Source organism: Tiliqua scincoides, chromosome 2 (assembly GCF_035046505.1).
Source record: "Tiliqua scincoides isolate rTilSci1 chromosome 2, rTilSci1.hap2, whole genome shotgun sequence".
In the NCBI taxonomy this organism is placed as follows: Eukaryota; Metazoa; Chordata; class Lepidosauria; order Squamata; family Scincidae; genus Tiliqua; species Tiliqua scincoides.
Genome location: NC_089822.1, coordinates 142,927,508 through 142,947,199, shown reverse-complemented (window position 1 = coordinate 142,947,199; position 19,692 = coordinate 142,927,508). Strand labels below are relative to the sequence as shown.

General features: G+C 40.6%; 1 protein-coding gene across 1 annotated transcript in view; it reads left to right on the top strand.

Moving 5' to 3' along the window:
* Positions 1–4,135: 4,135 nt before the first annotated feature.
* PITPNC1 (phosphatidylinositol transfer protein cytoplasmic 1) overlaps positions 4,136–19,692 on the top strand; it is a 188,098-nt gene continuing 172,541 nt past the window's right edge. Inside the window, exon 1 of the mRNA XM_066615807.1 lies at positions 4,136–4,869. Within this exon, the coding sequence (XP_066471904.1) occupies positions 4,810–4,869 (60 nt within the window). The 5' untranslated portion in view covers positions 4,136–4,809. The remainder of the gene's footprint in view (positions 4,870–19,692) is intronic.

Sequence of the window (19,692 nt, the reverse complement as noted above, 5' to 3'; positions counted from 1 at the left end):
GGCTTAGCAGCTGTCTGGTGAAGGGGGGGCCTGGAAATGGGCTGAGAAGCAGGAAGCAGGTGGAGAAAAAGGAGAATTTTTACCAGTAATTACGGTATTCAGAGGCAAACATTTTAGCCTCTTCTCCAGACAGGAAGAGAAGTGAAGGCACTTCTGGGAACTGTAGTCTGTATGGCACTGCTGCTATGGAATGCAGCACATACTCCCACAAAGCATGCCCACAGTTCCCAGAAGCCCCTTTGTCTCCCTTCCAGTTAGAAGAAGGAAAATGCCTCCTTTTCTTTTGCTGCTGCCAGAACATTCCTGGCAAGTCATTTGCAAAGAATCCCCCCCCCCAGTTTAGGGGTCTGGTTTTTAACGCCCCAGGATGGGATCCTCATTTCCCTCTGAAACGAAGTCCCAGGCTGCAGTGCACCACTACTTAAAAGTAAGTACATGGAAAGCAGTGGGTCTGCTGGGTACAGAGGATTGCAACTGTGTGCAGCTCAGTCCGTATTGCTTGTCTCCCTGCTGTGAACTGAACTGCACACTCCCAATTGCATGTTTTATGTTGCATGTTCTATGTAGACCCTCTGGCTTCACACACCAGGCACCTTAAAGAAGCATTTGATTAATGGTCCTACTGGTATGTTGTTTACAGGCACTTACTCTGACAGTGTTTACACAAATGTTGTGAAGACCAGAATTTTAAAAGTTAATGAACAAAAATGCATCTTATGATCTTTTATTGTATTTTTAATAAATTAGAAACTGTACAGTCTTTAGGTAACAATTACTGGTAGGTTATTTTTCAGGATATGGCCTTGGGTAAAATCAGACAAAATTATAGTCAGACCCCCCTAAGTCCAACCCCCGACTTATCCCAGTGTCATAGAAAGTTCCATGGTTTGGGGCTCATAAACTGCCCTTGGCTTATCTGTGAGATCGACTTATAGGCGAGTGCCTGCGGTGTGTTGCCCATTTTGATGAATTCCATACTTTCCTTATTTTTTTTAAACATGTACACACACATTTATAATATTTAATCCAATATGTCATTATAAGTCAGGAAATACATACAGAATTGACATAAGGCAACATTAAGAGCAACTCTAGAACAAAAGTTGTTGAGCATATTAACGGATGACTTTCAAATATTAACATTCACACACAATTCAAAATAAATAACAGCCCTTATCAGTTTACATTGCTTGCTTCATGGAAAAGGAAGATGTCTGTTAGTGGTAAGAGAAAGATAGTAATGGAAATGAATTTGTCGCTTCCATTTCTAACTAATGTAGTAGATTATGATACCACAGTAGGAACCTCTTAATTAAACAGTGACTAAGAGGGAAATGGGCGAGGTTGTTACATCCTGTTCTTGTAAGGCTTGTACTGTCCTTCTGCATTTATATAGAGCTTGTAGGTTTCTTTTAAGGATGTATGTTATGTTTATACATGTGCTTAGTATTGCAAGAACGTTCCTTACTCATTCTGAAATCCTATTTTTTTTATTGGTTAATAAAAATGAAATTAAAAACACTGTTTTGGATCAGATGAACAAGCTCAGGATCATGGCACCAAAACTGTCCTTTACCAAATGCCTCTGAGGAAGTGTAAAAGAACAGGACTTTTTTGATGTGCACTATCTTGCATGGATGTTTCTAGTTTATGTCAACAATTTAGGGAAACCTGCTTTATTTCAGCATGGGATGAGATTCACTTACCTACAGTACTTACTTAGAGGCACTTTTTCAAGTGGTTCTCATCTGATAATCAGCAAGGGGGAGTTCCTGTTGCTGTCCCTCTTCAACCCAGCACAGTGTCTTTTCTGGTACCTTGTTTGCTGGTGTTTCTTTCGTATGTTTTTAGATTGAGAGCCCTTTTGGGACAGAGAACCATTTAGTTAGTTGATTTTTCTCTGTAAACCGCTTTGTGAACTTGTTTGTTGAGAAGCAGTATATAAATATTCTTAATAATATTTTGTTCACGCTGACTTGTGTTAAATAGTGGGTTGGATTTCAAGATAGCCTTCTTCTTGTGCTTATGAAAGGACTGTCAGATCCTAGTGGGATGTTTTTCTTGGCTAGTACAGTGCACAACTGAATCTCGGAATTGTTCTAGAATCTCCCTCTTATGCACTGCTTGAACTGTAGTGCATGTATTTGTGGATCAGCATTAGTAGGTGTTTTTCTTTTTCTTATGATTCTTTGGATCCAACCCAATGCAAATAAAACATTTCTGGTGTAAATGCTTCATACTCTGTTGCTGGCTCTTGATGTATCCTGTTAGAGCTTCTCTTTTTCATGATTCTGTAACCAAGTATGCTTGCTTCCAGATTCAGATTTCAATTTTATCAGGAATGGGCATCAGGGGCACCTTTGTTACTACAAAGTCTAGAACAGTGTTTCTCAACCAGTGGTGCAGTGTTTCTCAACCATTACTGCAGTGTTACTCAACCAGTAACACTTGGTGTCTGGTGGTACCCATGGGACCCCTGGACACCTGCCAGCCAGCAGCAAGATCAGGAATGTGACTCATAACAAACAGTGGTAGGAGGCTCCAAAGCATGCTTTTCCATGCTCGAAAAAGCCCTCCGGTTTACCCTGAGCATCTTACTGGTGTTTATTGCATCACATCTGGCCTCCCAACCTAGAAGTAACTGGCAATGACGTCATCACCAGTTACTTTTGGCAGTACTTCGAATAGGTGGACCATGTGAAGTGGTACAGTGGAGGACAAGTATTGAGAAGCACTGGTCTAGGATAATTACAGTGGATACATAAAATATATCTTACCCCTAAGGATTCACAATTGACCAGCACCTGGCAATTGACTACCTGGCAATGGGGCCCCAGTACTGGATCAGTAGTTGTGCTAGTCGGTAGCATCAGAAACAACAGAAGAGTCTTGTGGCACCTGAAAAGTTAGCGAGTGTATTTTAGCATAAGCTTTCATGATCTACATGGAATCATAAGATGTTAAGAGTTGGAATGGACCTTGAAGGTCACCTAGACCAAGCCTCTACTCAGCACAAGAGACTACAACATCCCTGACAGATGATCTATCAACCTCTACTTGAAAACCCGTGCTCACCCATAGGATCTGTAGTCCATAAATGGATGTGTTGAAATAAATTTTTATAGCGTTTCCAGTGCCATGGAAATTGTTGTTTTTGCAGTTTGAAGAAGCTTAGAATACTACTTCTGGAACTTTGAGGTCATCTAGTCCAAGCCTCTACTCAGTGCAGGAGACTACAGCACCCCTGACAGGAGGCTATTCAACTTCTGGTTGACAACTTCCAATGAGAGAGAGCCCACAACTGCGTGAAGGAGACTGTTCCGGTGCTCTTAAAATTAGGAAATTCTTCCTCATGCCTAGCATGAATCTACTTCCCTGTAGTTTCAACCCTCAGAAACTACCAACTGCTTTCAACTGCTCTCAGAAATCACCAAGAGTAAGCCTGCCCCTTCTTCTGTGTGACAGCCCTTCAGATACTTGGAAGACTCCTGCAGGCTAAACATACCAAGCTCTTTTAATTGTTCCTTGTAGGAGCTGGCATTCTAATGACTAGGGTGGGTGGAGTCAGAACCAGAATAACTGTAATTATACCTAGTTTATGCAGTGGAAATAAGTGAGTGTTAAGCATGAAGTTTTACAGGTGTTGTTACCTCTGTTGCACAACTTGTTCATTTGTTTATAGGTCTAAGATTTGTTTGCTTTATCAACATATCCAAAAAAGTTTTCCCAACCCTCAGGGATACATTTCACAGTGCAGCTGCTATCATTGTTGAAACCTATAAATGGATATAGATCTATCCATTTCACCCGACCGCTTCTAGCTGCATTTTTCTAAGTGACTTTAAATCCTCCTGTAAGAAAAGAAACTAATTAATTCTTCAGCCTTTTAATTTGTAGCCACCCCAAATTCACTTGCTGTTTGATTCCTTTTACTTGCTGGTTGCTAGCACTTGAGCAGACATGCTGTTTTGTTTAAAATGTTCACATTCTTTGCGTTGCCATTTCCCCATTGGCCGGATGGGGCCATCCTTCCTGCTGTGGCTGCTGATGTCAGACACACTCTCACACCCTTTCTAAGGCTGCTGCAGCAGACTTCTCAGCACGACCAGATTCAGCCCATATGTGCACACAGCTCTGGTGAGGGAAACCCAGCCCCCAAGAACAATCAAAGGTGGGAAGGAAAGCCAAGACACATCCTGTCTCTTCCTCTCTGTCTCCCCCCTCTCCCTCTCACACACACACAGTGCAGTAATGCTAAATGCATAACGGCAACCTTAGTACAGTAAGAAGGAGAGAGCCTTGTTTACCAGCCTGGGAAAGAAACGTTATAAACCCTTTGTCTTGGAAGTAAGCATCTCATCCTTGCTGCTGCTCCTGTGTTCTGCTTCTGGTGACGTTTACGTTGTGAGCTGCTTCAGTTATTTTTGATCTTTTTTTCTCCCCCCCCCCCGTTTTCCAGGAATGTCTTGATATAACAGCCAAGAAATTACACATTTTAATACATTTCCAGCGAATGCTGGAATTCATAATGACAGCATTTTATGTTTGAGACTCCTTTGTGTGTGTGAGAAAAAAAATCACATGATCTGAGCTTGAAGACTGCAAAACTGGAAGACAGAAGAAATTGCGTTGTTTTTCTTTTTGCTGGGTCAGCTTTCTAGATGGTGGCCGTGGTAATAATTTCTACATACATTGTCAGATCCGCACGCTACCGGGCGCTATAGATTTTGGTGACTTTGATTTTTATTTTTGCTACAGTCAACGGTGCAGAAGTAATCACGTTTCTCCTTAATTGCTGGTTGGCTTTAAATGTCTAGGAATATGCTCATGAAGGAATACCGGATCTGTATGCCTTTGACAGTTGAGGAGGTAAGTGCACACTAATAATGCTTCATGTTCTGTTAACTGTTTCCCTCCTGAATATAACTTGAATTGGAGTTAGAACCATTTAAATTTTATGGATCTCTTTTTACCATCATAAAACGTGTTCTTATTTCTTAATCTGGTTTAGGGAATCATATTTCTATTGCAATATAAGGCAGCTGCATCTCAGCAAAAGTATACATATATACCAGTGCAATGACACCAGAGTGTGGCTACTGCTAAGCACTCATGCAAACACAAATATGTACATGCACTTTTGACAGAACAGATTTCTGCTTAAATTAACGTAGCAAGAATGTATCCAATAAAACAAAACTTCAGTAGGAGAAATTTTATTTGGTAAACGTATCCTGTTTTCTGGATAAGCTCCTTCCATATTTCAAGCTTAGATGTGTCATGTTTTCCAAGTTGCTCTTCTTGAAAGTAGGAAGTGCTTTCTTCCTGTAAGATTTAGTTATTCCATTGTTGGTCCATTGATGTTCTCTGAGTGCATGCTTATTTCAATGTTTGTGTGCACTGTATTCTGTGTCTGAAGAGAAGCACATGAGAGCAAATGGCAAACAAATGGACAAGGTTATGTGGCATTAAATATATTGAGCATGATAGTTTTTTGATCAACACATTTTATTTGCAAAATTCAGCCGACTTTATTATCAAATTAACTACTTTTTTAATTTATTAGTTATATTGCTGGGGAAAAGTTAGGCTTCTGCGCCATTGTCTAGCCTCAATTTCTTTTTAAGCAAGTGATGTTGTCTGCACTTAACTTTTAAATATTAATTTTAGAACAGTTTAACTTACCGGTTTCTTTTAACAGCAATTCACTCACTGTTATGAAAGTTTCTTTTTTACTTTATCTTTTAATAATGTGCTGTTGTATTTGAGGTTTTGGTTTGTTTTTTTTAACATCTGTAGTCCACAAGGGGGAGTTTCAGATACATTTTTCTACAGATCTTTGTTCCTCCCTCTCTGTTCTTGAGGTAGAAATATACAGTATAGAATGGTGGCAACAATACCAGTATTGGATTGTTTGCTGCAATTTTCTTTTTTTAAGCAAAAGGGATAATTACTGCTGCATGTTGTGGAAGTCTGTTGGACTCCAGTTGTTGGCAGTGGTTGTGTCTGGAACTGAAGTAGTAACACATACTGACATTCACACTTTTTCATTCATTGGTGCCTCATTTGTGCACAGTGGTCAAACAGAAATGCAGGCTGGAGTCTTTTATTGCAATGTTTTCATCGTCTTTCAGTACATCTAGACGTACTGTGAATCTGTTGGCTGTGAATCCGGAAGTTCTTATTGTATGTGCTCTGGATTATAAATGTGCCATTGGGTGATGTGTTAATTTTTCTCCAGCAGTCCCTCATCTTCTCCCCCCTTCCAACCAGTCCAGCACTCTATAGTTATCTGCAAGTCTCTAGTATACATTAAAGAAGCAACTATCCAATTAAAAAAATATCACCCCATCTGCCAGCATATATTTGTATTAGACATTTGTGGAATGCCTTCAGCCTTAAAGGGGAGCGGGAACCCCTGCTTATTTTCAAATATTTCTTTGCCTGGCCTAGAGGTAAAGCTTGCTCAATCAGGATGACTGTTTACAAATGTGGGTTTTGTAGTTCAGCGGGAGCAAAAATTAGAACATCTGCGTGCCATGCACAGATCTTCTAAAAATCTCTGGCACGTTCTAAAGGACAGTTGGGTTATATTCCTAACAGAGTGATCTTGTGTTCAATGGAACTTTCAGGTAAACGTGTACAGAATGGCAGCCAAGCTAACTATTTTTGTAAGCCATCAAAGTGTCTCAAATGTAGTAATGTTTTAACAAAGAGGTTTACAGCTGTGTGTTGGTGTAATACGCTGCTATATTATATTCAAGGTTCCATGTTCTTATTCATCCCATCAGTGATCCCAGGCACATAATTGGCCTTCTTCACCGCCACCACACACTGGGTTGACACTTTTATCGAGCTGTCCACCAGCAGCCCAAGACCTCTCCCCTGACCCATCACAGATAGCTCAGAACCTATTAGCCTATATGTGTGAAGTTTTGATTTTTTTTGTCCCAGTGTGCATTACTTTACACTTACTGACATTGTTACGCATCTGCCATTTTGCTGCCCATTCTCCCAGTTTGGAGAGATCCTTCTGGAGCTCTTCGCAATCCCTTCTGTTCTTCACCACCCAGAATAGTTTAGTGTCATCTGCAAACTTGGCCACCTCGCTGCTTATCCCTGTCTCCAGGTCATTGATGAACAATGAATATTTACTTTCCATGCCACAAAGAAACAGTGTTCTGCCCAGGAACTACCAGTTCTGACCAGTTAGTCTTCAGGTATGTGCTTGAAGAGCCAACTTTGGTATCTGTGATTGGATCATCCCATGTAATTTTCCTCTAAACCAGCTTGGCAGTAATTTGCCTTGGGGCCGAAGGAAGAGTGAGATCTAACCCTCCCCCCCATCCACATTTTTTCCCATTCCCCAAGCTACTATTATGTGGAAAGAGAAATATATGGGCTTCCAGATTGTGCCTGTATGTTTTCTCCTCTGAGACTAATAGCAGCTCATGTGAGAACTATTTGGATCTGGAGTATGGCATGTGGGAAAGGATTAGACACCCTACCTCACACCGAAGCTATGATCCAAATAGTCCCCCTTGCGGCTGTTCTTAGAAGAAGATAAGGTGCAGAGATTTGCATTCTCTGTGGATCTCCCATGCCACTTACTAGTTTGACCCTTAATGTTCTTACCCAGAAGGAGCCACAAAGAAATTCTTAATTTTGAAACTACTCCCCTAAGCAAATATAATCTGTGTCATATAATATGGGATGCATCACCAGCAGTTTTGAATTATGCTTCTGATAGTATAAGAGCTTTAATATACTTGCAAACAGTTATGTGTACAGTAATTTCTAAAGTAACTGGTTTTTGTATGCATACTTTTCAGCAAATAGATAGCTGACAATGTTCCTTAAACCTTTTATTTAAATTGCCTTGTTTTCAGTCACTCCACCCTGGTGTTTGGCTTAAAAATATTTTCCTCTTCTGGGATTGTAGTCTTGATAATGTTCTGCGATATTTTGAAATGTTGTCATCTTGTATAGAAAACAGTGGTAAATGTAGAAATACAGTATGTGATTAGGATGTTGGTAACTAACTGTGGCATTCCTTTAACTCTATTGTCACCCTGTTGCTTTTCTTTAAAAATTGGTTATGAGCATATGACCTTTAAAGATTTATCATCAAAAGGGACTCTTTTTTTCCTGAACAGTTCATATATTTGTTTAAAGTCTCATGTGATTTGTGGGGAGGGGAATGAAAAGTCAGATTCTGTTTTAAGCTGCCATAATGGCATAGCAAATATGCCATTTCTGGTATCATTTTCAGTTAACATTACATGGATTTATTCCAATGCGTGGAGTATGACACTGACAAACTAGTGTCGTACATAAACAAAAGAATCTTCTCGAAGTGGGGCTGGATGCTAGTCCTCTTAGTTTTTCCCCTCCCCCCTGCAGATTCATGGGCGCCTTTCTGTTTGCTGAGGTGCTACTTTATCACCTTCCATTGAGTTGTAAATTCCTTGCAGCTAGGACTGCAAACCACTTCTCTGTTACTCCGTTACTGGGTTACTTTGGTTCAGGCTTTGCAATGCTGCTAGGCCTAACTGTACATACATGACAATCCCCCAACGGTCCTATTGATAAATGACCCTCTCCCAAATTCCCAAGGCACACCTGGGGACCATTTGCGGCATACCAGTGTGCCATGGCACAGTGGTTGAAAATGGCTGGTCTGTTTTGTAGGGCTGACTCCTTGTTCAAAAAAATGCAACCAGAAATTGCGAATGGGTGTTAGGCCGCTCTAGCTGTTTACAGTATGAATAATCTCTATGGCATAATTTAGCATTGATTGTTTTGCCATTTACTGAAACAGCTGAGCATATGTTTGCCCTAAGGATTTGATTGTTTCTGGTCCTTGTGCAAGGACATGAAATGTGGGGAAATACCTGCCACTTGCACATCTGAATGAACCAGGAGCAATTAAATCCTTTCAGCAAAGACATTTTCCTCTATCTTCAAGGAAGTATGTTTTCTTAATTCCATCTTTCTCCACTCTCTGCTCAAACTGTGCCGCTAGTGACCTCAGTGAGGAATAATGTTACACATCAAATAGTTTTTAAGGGGAAGCAGTAGTACCATTGTGTCAAGAAGGAGGGAGTTGAATCCACATGTGGAATCTACCTTAATTAGCTACTGTAAACAGCCATCTACCATTCCAATTGCCAGCATCTGGCATGTGAGGATGCAAGGGGTTGCTTGATAAGCCTAATTTGCTTAAAACTGTGCAATATCATCAGATGGCAGCTCCTACCCCATGAGACAGCAGTCATTGGAGAAAACACCCAAGTGACCTGATAAGCTTGAGGAAATTCCACAACAAATTAAAGTTCTTCAGGAAGACATTAAAAAAAGAGATTACAGCCAAGCTGAACCCTATCAGGGAACAGTTAAAGTCTCTCTTGGGCCATACTGGCAGAATCGAGCGAACTGTCAATATAGTGTTTAATACGAATATGGATTGAACCACCAAATGGCATGCGGCCAAAAAGAGAGATTATGAGCTGTGGTGCAAACTTGATGACCTTGTGACTTATTGTTTTGTTTCTTTCTTTTATTTAGACTGCCTTTCACTCATAATGGCTCCCAAGGTGGTGTACATTGAGCACATAGTGATACAATTCATGATTAAATCACACAAAATCAGTTGCTGCACAGGAGGTGCATGATGCTATATCCTTCTCCTTGCCCTTTAGTTCTTTGGTTGGTGTCCTTCCTCTAGAAGTGCACCAGTTAGGCTGCAATCTTCTACAGACCTACCTGACAGTAAGTCCCATTGAGCTCAATAGGCCTTCTGAGTAGACTTGAATAGAATTGTGCTGCTAGGGGCACTTTATTCTGTATGATACAGCCTTGGACTTGGGCCCCTTTTAATCAATAAGAGGTGGAGGTTTCAATTCTTGAAAGTTTTCAATAGGAATGGCTTGTATTTTATTTCCCATGCTCTCAAGTAGGACTCTGCAACTGGAACATGCTGACATTTGATTTTCATTCTCACTATGAGGTTACGAACTCCAGTATCTTAGTGGCAAATTCATTTTTTCTAAGGTTATAGATAGCATTTTCAAAAAATTGAGGAGCACTTTAGTTTTAAGGATTGAGAATCCCAATTTCTACTGTTCCAGTGGCATAGCTGGGGGGACGAAGAGGGTACATTGCCCCAGATACCAACCCTTGAGGTGGTGCCAACTCACAACCTCAGCTGTGGGCCAGAGTTGAAAAAGCAAACTTCTGAGGCTCAGGGAGAACCAGCATGGCTTCCCAAGCCTCAGAAGGCCTACTGAAACCTTAGAAAAGCACTTCTAGGTTTTGTGAAAACCTAGAAAGTGCCTTTCTAGGGCTTCCAGGAAGCCTTCTGAGGGTCAAAGGAGAAGACAAATCTAGACAGAAGGCCCTATATGGGTACTTTTGCCCTTTCTCACCAGGAAGGGAGGGAGGGAGATTCTCCTCTGTGGAACTTTGTGCTCATGTTTGTGTCAAGACACTTTTGGACACCTCACTGCTTATCCCTGTCTCCAGGTCATTTATGAACAAATTGAAAAGCACCAGTCCCAGAACAGATCTCTGGGGCACTCCACTTTTCACCTCCCTCCATTGCGAAAATTGTCCATTGACACCCATCCTGATGTTTCCTGGTCCTCCACCAATTCTTAGTCCATAAGGGGACCTACCCTCTTATTTCCTGACTGGGTCTGCTGTAAGAATGGAATTCATTGTGCGTACTTGTGACTTCTCTGGCCTGCTTTGAAGACCTCTTTCCATCTGGATTTGGAAAGGGCATTGCCTTAAAAGCTATTTAGGAAAACAGCAGTTCTCTGTTAATTCAAGGAAGCTATATAGAAGGGAGTTTGCTCAAGGACTTGGTATCACCTGGTCTTTTGTTCATGTTGAGATCCTTTTTTTGCTTACCAGTTATATATGTTGGTATATTTTCTTTCTTTCTTAGTTTCCTGGTATGCTAAATATTATGGATAATACATACATTACATTGATGGTCCATCCTCATTGCAATCTTTCCAATGTGGCCCACACTCTCTCCAGGTTTTTTGGTCTATGTTTTTTGGTGTATGGATAATATTTTCTATTATTCTGAAAATGGTACAAGTATGTTTTTTTCCCTATACAAAATATACCTTAAATGCTCTTATGGAATGTGAATGCACTTTCTTTTTCAATTAAATGTGAACATATAACTCACATTTTTCTGAAATTTTCTTGCAGAAGGAAATTCATAAATCTGATTCAGCCTCCAAATTATTGAATTCACTTTGATTTCAGAAATGATTTTAGCAGTGGGGAAATCAAAGAGTAGGGTAAAGAAAATTAGACTTAACTGTTAAAATAATTATCAAGTTCACAACTCTTTAGGAGTGACCAAATGGGAAATTCCTTCTTGTAAATGTTCTTGGTTTGAACAAACATTTACTTAAACCTTTATGCCTCAAGCCAAAATCAAGTGCAGTTTTTGAACTTGGCCCCTTCTTTGTTGATTACTATTGTAAAAGTTAATTATCTTATCAGGAGAGACCTCTTACAGCTCTTCCTTGAAAAGTAGAGAATCTAGTGTTGCTACAATGCATGTCTCAATTGAACTTGCTAAACTCTTAAAGATTATCCAATAGAAATACTTAGGAATGTGCTTTCTGTTTTATTGCTGAAGATTGTTAGCATTGTATTGACTTGTGTTTTGTGTTGAATAATTATCATTGCAACTTGCCAATAGCGCCATCTTGCTTATTAGATCATGCATGAATATCTTTCTCTCTAACATTTCAGAACTCAGCCATGAACATGACCAATTTATTCATGAACATTAAACATAATTCTGTTTGAAATGCTTTATATATTAATAAAAATGTATCTCTATATTTCAAATAAAATTCCACACTAGGCATGCTCAGTATATATTGTGGACTGCATTCAGATCAGTGGTTGCAGATTGGTTGAGGTATCCACATTCAGATCTCAGTATCTGCGGGGGCTCCGTTCCCAGACTCTCCATGGATTTTGAAACCTGTGTACAATCAAATCTGAGGGTCCTGGTCCATAGAACCTCTGGAGGCAACGCCTCCCAAGGGGGCTTGTGGGGTGGGGCTCTGGGTACCAGCTGATCTGATCTACTGTTAACTGAAACCACGGGTACTAGACACTGTGGTAACTCCCTCTATACTAGACAATTGTATGTTGGGTTTAATAGTAACCTAAATAAGATTTTTCAATTAAAGAAAGTTCTTTTTATATAGCCATTTTAATATCATTTTTATACAGCCATTAATAGGATTACTAACAAATTCACAAACATGCCTGAAGATTATTATAAGAGTATTTGCACATCCCACTGACCTATTGAGACATACACTTAGAGCAGTCCTATGTATATTTGGAAGTAAGCCTTGTCATTTTTAGTTGGACTTATTCCCAGGTACATAGAATTGTAGCCGTAGGTATAATAAAGTGTGTACCCCTTCCTGCCTTTCTTCCTTGTCACATGGCATTGAATTTTAATGGCTACGGAGAAAATGGAAGAAGTGGATAATACAATAGAAGGCCTCAAAGACAATATTCTGTGAGTTGACAGCTTTACTTCCAAATATTATTGTAAAAATTGAAATGCAGCAGTCCCTCAATTGGTGTCTCTTTTTAATTAAATTTCAGGGGATAAGGAAACTCCTGATACCTGTGCTGAAATGTATGTAGCTGTAATTCCTAAGCCTAATCAGAAAAGTTTTTCTTTGCTTCTCACATAGACTTATTTAATTCATAACCAGGATTCAAAAATGTTTGTATCTGTCCTGACCCAGTGCCTGATCCCATCCAAATTTCCAGCACTGGGGCTGCATTGCAGCTGCATTAGAGAACAAACATTCCCTCACTTTGAGGAGCCCTCCATGATTGCACCCCCCACTGCAGAATATAGTACATGCTGCATTGGCATAGCTGCGCCAGTGCTGGAAAGTTGGATAGGACTGGGCTCCCAGACACTTAATACTACTTAGAAAGGCTTCACTTGGAGACAGCAACCCCTCCCTTCACCCAGAGCAAAGTGATTATCTTTCTTTCACATGCTCAGGGGAAGGGAGGGGTCGCTTGTCTTGCAGTGAAGCTGTTCTAAGTGCCTGGAGAGAGAATGATTGATGGATTGTCAGCCAGCTGTCCTGTCTCGCATCAACAAGGCTATTGTTAAAGGACTGTTCTCCTTTAATTTAAAGGGCCCTTCTCATCCTATTGAGAGAGAAAAATTTTCCATGGGTGAAAAATCTGTGGATAATTAGGTTATACCTGTAATAGCTTGCATGACTGTCTCTCTGCAACAGTAAGAAAAGCAGTTTTATAAACTGTGATTTTAAAGTGATGCATTTTCCCCCTTCTCCAGGGATCAGCACATTCCTTCTCATTTGCAGTGGCCATTTGTGTTGAGTCAAATCCATGTATAACAAGGTTGGAGAACTATATGATTGATAATTCTGTGTATCATGACCTAACTGGGTTTATTCCTTGGTAGAAATTATCTAAAAACATAAGAAGAGCTATTTATGTCATCTGTGCAAAAACTAAATTCTCTTTGAATGCCTAGGGTATCTTTGACTTCATGGAATGGGTGTATCTGAAATTTCTTCTCAAAATGAATGTCGGGTCTATTATATTTAGAACTAATAAAGTTTTCCTCTGCTTCATTGCTTTGATGGGATGACTTTTCTGGAAGGAAAATGGAAGAAAGGAGAAAGGTTAACATTTGCACATATTGTGTTCCTAAACAGGATCACCCCTGTGTGGGTGTTTTTTGAGAAAAAACAGACATTTTCAGTTGGAAGCATGCCTCTTTGGCACACCCTTTCAAGAATTAATGTGTGACTCTTACCAATGCTTAACACTCCACCACTAAGTCAAATTCCAATTGCCCCACTCCTTTAGTCAGTTTGAAATGTCTGATTTTATGTTTGATTGAAAAGGGCTTGACACTTGTGTTATTGAGTATTGTTGGGTTACTGAGTCTTTTATTCTCTACATAAAAATACATTTTGTTCAACTTGATACTCACAACTAAGGTCGCCTCAGCTTGTAAATAGGTCTAACCTGCTCTTTCTTTATTGGGAGAGTGGCTGAAAAAAATCATAATAGCCAGTTACGTATTTATCAAACAGATTTTATCTCACCTTTCCCCCAGATGATCAGGGTTCCCAAGGCAGCGTACAGCACAGATAAAAATACATTAAAAACAGAGAACACAACGTGCTATAATAAAAAATACAGCATGATAAAAACACTAAAACACTACAGCAGTGGTAGTAAGAACAGAAAAATACCCTAAAAGGTAGCAACAGCAAAACTCTATAAAACAAAACATGAAGAGAAGAAGGCCAGGCAAAAAAGAAAAGTTTTCTGCCCTCATCAGATGGCTAACTGGGGGCGGGTTCTTAACACCACTGGGACAGAACACTCCGTAATAAAGGCACCACCACTGAAAAGCCTACCCTTGTTGCTCCCCAATTAGTGTGTGTGCACAGGCAGAAGGTTAGGTCATTCAAACTCCTTTAATACTACATAATTGGAGTTACAAGGAGGAAGTATTTTATCATCAGATACATATAGCAGGATATCTTTGTGTGTGTATTTACTAGCATTTTCTTCCTTTCACTTACATATTAGCACTTGTCATGTGCCTATATGATTATGACCTAATGACCTAGTTTAGGTTTTTACTTCTGTTTCTTTTATATTGTTTATTTTTTTTACATCATTGTTATCAGAATTGATTTTTTCTTGTGTTTGCTGTTAACCTGAATATATACAATGCATACTGTTCTGATCATAGAAATCAAATGCTTAAAAAATTTCATATTTAAAACACAAAAACAATGGTTATCAAAGAATGTCTTGAGATTGATATGATAGAATAAGTTAAAAGATTAAAAGTATTCTTGGTATTCCCTGGGCAGTCGCTACAAAAGTCAAATCTTGATGGCAAAATGATTATACCAGTGATTCTAAACTAAGAGCATATTCATGTGCTGCAAGAGGGACAAACTGCACCTAAAGTGGGAAATTTAGGGTACGCTGTATTAACCAGTTCAGACCTGTTGCTGCTCTTTCACCTGCTGGCATTTGTATGCTCTTTCTGGATGGGTTGGCCATCACTGAAATCCCTGGGTGGATGCAAGTATATTGAGTCCTTCCAACTCTACTAGTTTCATAAATAAAGATATTTTCCATTGAGGCCTCTTGGAATTATTCTTGCTTGTAATAACTTATCCCAGGAAATGAAACTTACTTTAAAACAGCAGTTCCAGAGCCTGCTTAGTATCAGCGCTGACTTGTCCCTTAAGGCAAGAGAAATCACTTGGGGTGTGTTGAGGAAAGAATATGCATTCCTGGTGCTGACTCCTGATTTTGTGACTGTAGTAGAGAGTGAGGGCCCAATCCTATCTAATTTTCCAGTGCTGGTGCAACCGTGCCAGTGGGGCATGCACTGCATCCTGTGGTGGAGGGACAGTCACAGAGGCCTCCTCAAGGTAAGGGAACATTTATTCCCTTACCTTGGGGCTCCATTATGGCAGCACCAGTGCTGGAAAGTTGAATAGGATTGGGCCCTGAGCCAGCCCTTTATCTGCACCACTCCCAGGAGGCAAAGACTGCAATCCTAAATACAATTACTTGTGAATAAGCACCATTGAATGCAGTGGAACTTGCTTCTTAGTAGGGGATTGCACTGTAAGACAATATTTGTAATCTAGTCATATGCAATATGCTCAAGACATTTCTATGTACATTACCATTAAGATTTTTATTAGTTTGCAGGCTAGGAAAATAGCAATTCTATATATTTGATGTTACATCTTATTTTTAATTAATGTCTCCACCACTTTTTATTTATTAAATGAATAGTAAATTTATTTAATAGTAAATTTCACATTTATTATTTTGCTATGAAAATATCTTTATGACCTACTCTGTTGAAAAGCGGACTATAAATACTAGCAGAAGTAGTAGTGGTAGCAGTGTGGAAGAATTTTGAATGACCCACGCTTCTCTCTGCATGTACTTAGCACGCACGCACACACACACACACACACACACACACACACACACACACACACACACACACGGTAGGAAGCTGCTCTCCCCTGAGGCCAGTGGTCCGCTTGCTCTGTGCTCTCAACAGTGACTGAGAGCAACACCAGAATTTCAGACAGGGACTTCCCTATCAATTGTTGGAGATGGCAGAGATTGAACCTAGGCCCTTCTGCATGCAAAATGTTTGTTCTAGCTCTTTGCCAGTAGGCTGGAATACAAACATGCAAAAAATTTGGAACCCAGATTCAATTGGTCTGCAGTGTCTTTGCTCTACTTTGTATGTGTTTACCCTCCCCACCCCCAAGAATGCAGAAAGACGTGCTTGAACAAACAGATCTGATCTGATCTCTCTCTCTTGAGCACTCATATCTACTTACATCACAAGGCCTTCCTGAGTGCATGACCTCAAACTGACCTTGAAGCTTGCAAGCTAGTAACTATATAACAGCTCAAGTATGCAAGGCTGCTACTATGCGTGTAGCTACAAAGATTCAGAAATAATCTATAGTTTTGTTTATAGATTGGTAGAACAACAGTTTGGAATTTTGAATGCTGCTGTGTTTTCATGTGGCTTTCTAGTTTAGATCACTTTATATTATGCCAGTTTCACTCAAGTAATACACTGTATAGAACTGAGAAAGAGACGGTCATTACAGAACCAAAGTGGAGTCTGAACTGGAATTTCTTGGCAATACTGTGCAGTAGTGTGGAGGAAATATGAAAGAATTTGCCATTAGAAAAGAGTCTACATTCTGTACATTCAGCATTTATAATGGGGGGGAAAGATGTTCATTTTTATTCATTTTCAAATCAGAAGTTTGGTGTTCAGTGAACGTTTTGATTTCTTCTGAAGAAACTAGTATATTATTGACCTTGTCAGGCCAATTTTTCAAAATGGTTTTAAAGTGTGGGTGGCTGGGTGGGAAATCACTTTCTTGATACAAGTACGAGGGTCGCCCAGAAAGTAATGCACCACATTTTTTTTCTTCAACAATTATTTATTGAACACAATGAAACTTATACACAAGAAAGAATGTTTCTTCTACACTCCCTATTGTTCCATGTAATCTCCGTCCAGTTCTATGGCCTTCCTCCAGCGAGACACAAGGGCATGTATGCCCTGTCGGTACCACTCCTTGTTCTGGTCACGAAGCCATTTCTGCACTGTGCGAATCACCTCTTCGTCATCCTCCAAATGTCTTCTGCGAATGGCATCCTTTAATGGCCCAAACAAGTGGAAGTCTGAGGGAGCTAGGTCAGGGCTGTAGGGTGGATGGGGTAACACAGTCCAACCCTGTTTAGTGATGTGTTCCGAAGTCCTCAAACTTGTGTGAGGCCGAGCGTTATCATGTTGAATCAAACATTCACCTGGGTTGTTATGGCGCCGAAGTCGCTGGAAGCACTTCTTGAGTTTGGTTAATGTCTTCACATAAGCTTCAGAATTAATGGTGCTGCCTCTTGGCATCACATCAATTAGTATGACGCCCTCACAGTCCCAAAACACAGTGATCATGACCTTACCGGCGGAAGCAGTTGCTTTGAATTTTTTCTTCTGTGGAGATTGAGGATGATGCCATTCCATTGACTGTCGTTTTGTTTCGGGCTCAAAATGGTGAACCCAGGTTTCATCACCTGTCACAATCCTGGACAAGAACGCTTCCCCCTCATCTTCAAAATGTTTCAGCAACTCAGAAGAAATGTTTTTTCTGAGAGATTTGTGGTCCACCGTAAGACAGTGCGGAACCCATCGTGCACACACTTTTGAGTAATCAAGAGCCTGGATGATTGCATCCACACTTCCTTTGCTGATTGACAGCTTCAGCACCAACTGCCTAGTCGTTATGCGTCGGTCCTCGCGAATGAGCACATCAGCAAGCTGCATCTTGTCAGGTGTGACAGCCGTGGATGGCCACCCCGAACACTGCAAATCTTGGAGCTCTGCCGAACCGCCTTCTAATGGCCTCACCCTCTGTGCCCAGCGACTAACCGTACTTCTGTCGACTGCAGATTCTCCATAAACTGTACACAAACGTTTGTGAATGTTGCCAACAGTTTCTTTCTCCGCAGTGAGAAATTCAGTGGCGACACGCTGCTTGTAACGTACATCACTTACAGATGCCATTTCGAAACACTGCTGCAGCTACGCTATCTGTCTGAAGAAACCAAAAATGTGTGTGCGCACTCCTGAAAATTCAAATAATGTATATCTAAAGTTTCACATTCGTACCATTACTGTAGGCTGAGAAAAAAAATGTGGTGCATTACTTTCTGGGCGACCCTCGTACTATCTAAGAATTATTGCATTGTAATTACTTGCATCGTTGGATCAGCTCAGATCCAAGTAAGTGTGCTGAGCAGCCCATTCCTATCCTGTGCTGGAATAGGCAGACTGACTGTCCTGTGCTGTATCCAGCACAGGGTTGTGGCTGGCAATGGCATAACCAGGGCAAGAGGAATCTCCTTCCCTGGGTTAACATGGCAATGGCCCAAATGGGGCTACCCGGATCTTTGCCATCTAAAGAGGGGGTGCAGATTCAAGCAACCCGGCATTAGGCCAGGCCACCCAGGAGGGGGGGTTAGGATCCAGCCTAAGTGCCGGAGCCTGGCTCCACCCTTTCCCAGGCCCGACCTGCCCACAGCCCACTCTCCCCCTGCCCTAGAACATCCCCGCAATGTCTTCCCCCACCCCTCCCCAGACCCATGTACTAGCAACACGCTGCCGGTGCAGATTCATCTTCTGCCAGCACTGCTGGGGCTGCATTTGGCGCAAGTCCCCTGCACTGGCCTCCTGACTCACCCAGTAGTGCAAAACTTGCCCCTGTATTTTATGACTTCTTATATTGGATCCAGATTAACGTATTTTGTTTATATTATGTGGGTTCCTTCCACAAGCAGAACACGCTTTAGTCAGATTGGAAGCTTCTACTTCAGATGGGAGCCCCTGATGGTGGTAATGTCACCCAACATTGTAATGTGTTGATAGAAAAGCTGCTATAACCCTATACTTGTAAAATAAGATATTGAGTTATCAGAAATTTTAAAATGTATGAATTCTGTTGTTTATCATAAGAGGAAGAGGCAAGGAGCTAAGTTAGGGTGATATTTTTATACAAATGTCTAGATCAGTGGTTCTCACACATTTAGCAACAGGATCCACATTTTAGAATGAGAATCTGTCAGGACCCACCAGAAGTGATATCATGACCAGAAGTGACATCATCAAGCAGGAAATTTTTTCACAATCCTAGGCTGCAATCTTACCCACACTTACCCAGGAGTAAGTCCCATTTACTATCATTGTTAAAAGAATATACATAGTAGCTTGTTAAAAGTACAGTTCTGTAACATTTCCCAAATGCAGTCACATACCATGGGATCATCAAGTCTAATAGATTAAAAGTAAAGTATTGAAATGAATGGGAACCCACCTGAAATTGGCTTGTGACCCACCTAGTCGGTCCCAACCCACAGTTTGAGAAATAATTATCTAGATCATTTACTTTTAACTGGTATTTTTTAGTATAGCTCTATGGGTTGCAATATATCTGCTCCTGAATTATTCCTGCCTTCATTGCCCTCACCAGGAAAAAAAGCAGGAAATGAATGAATGAATGA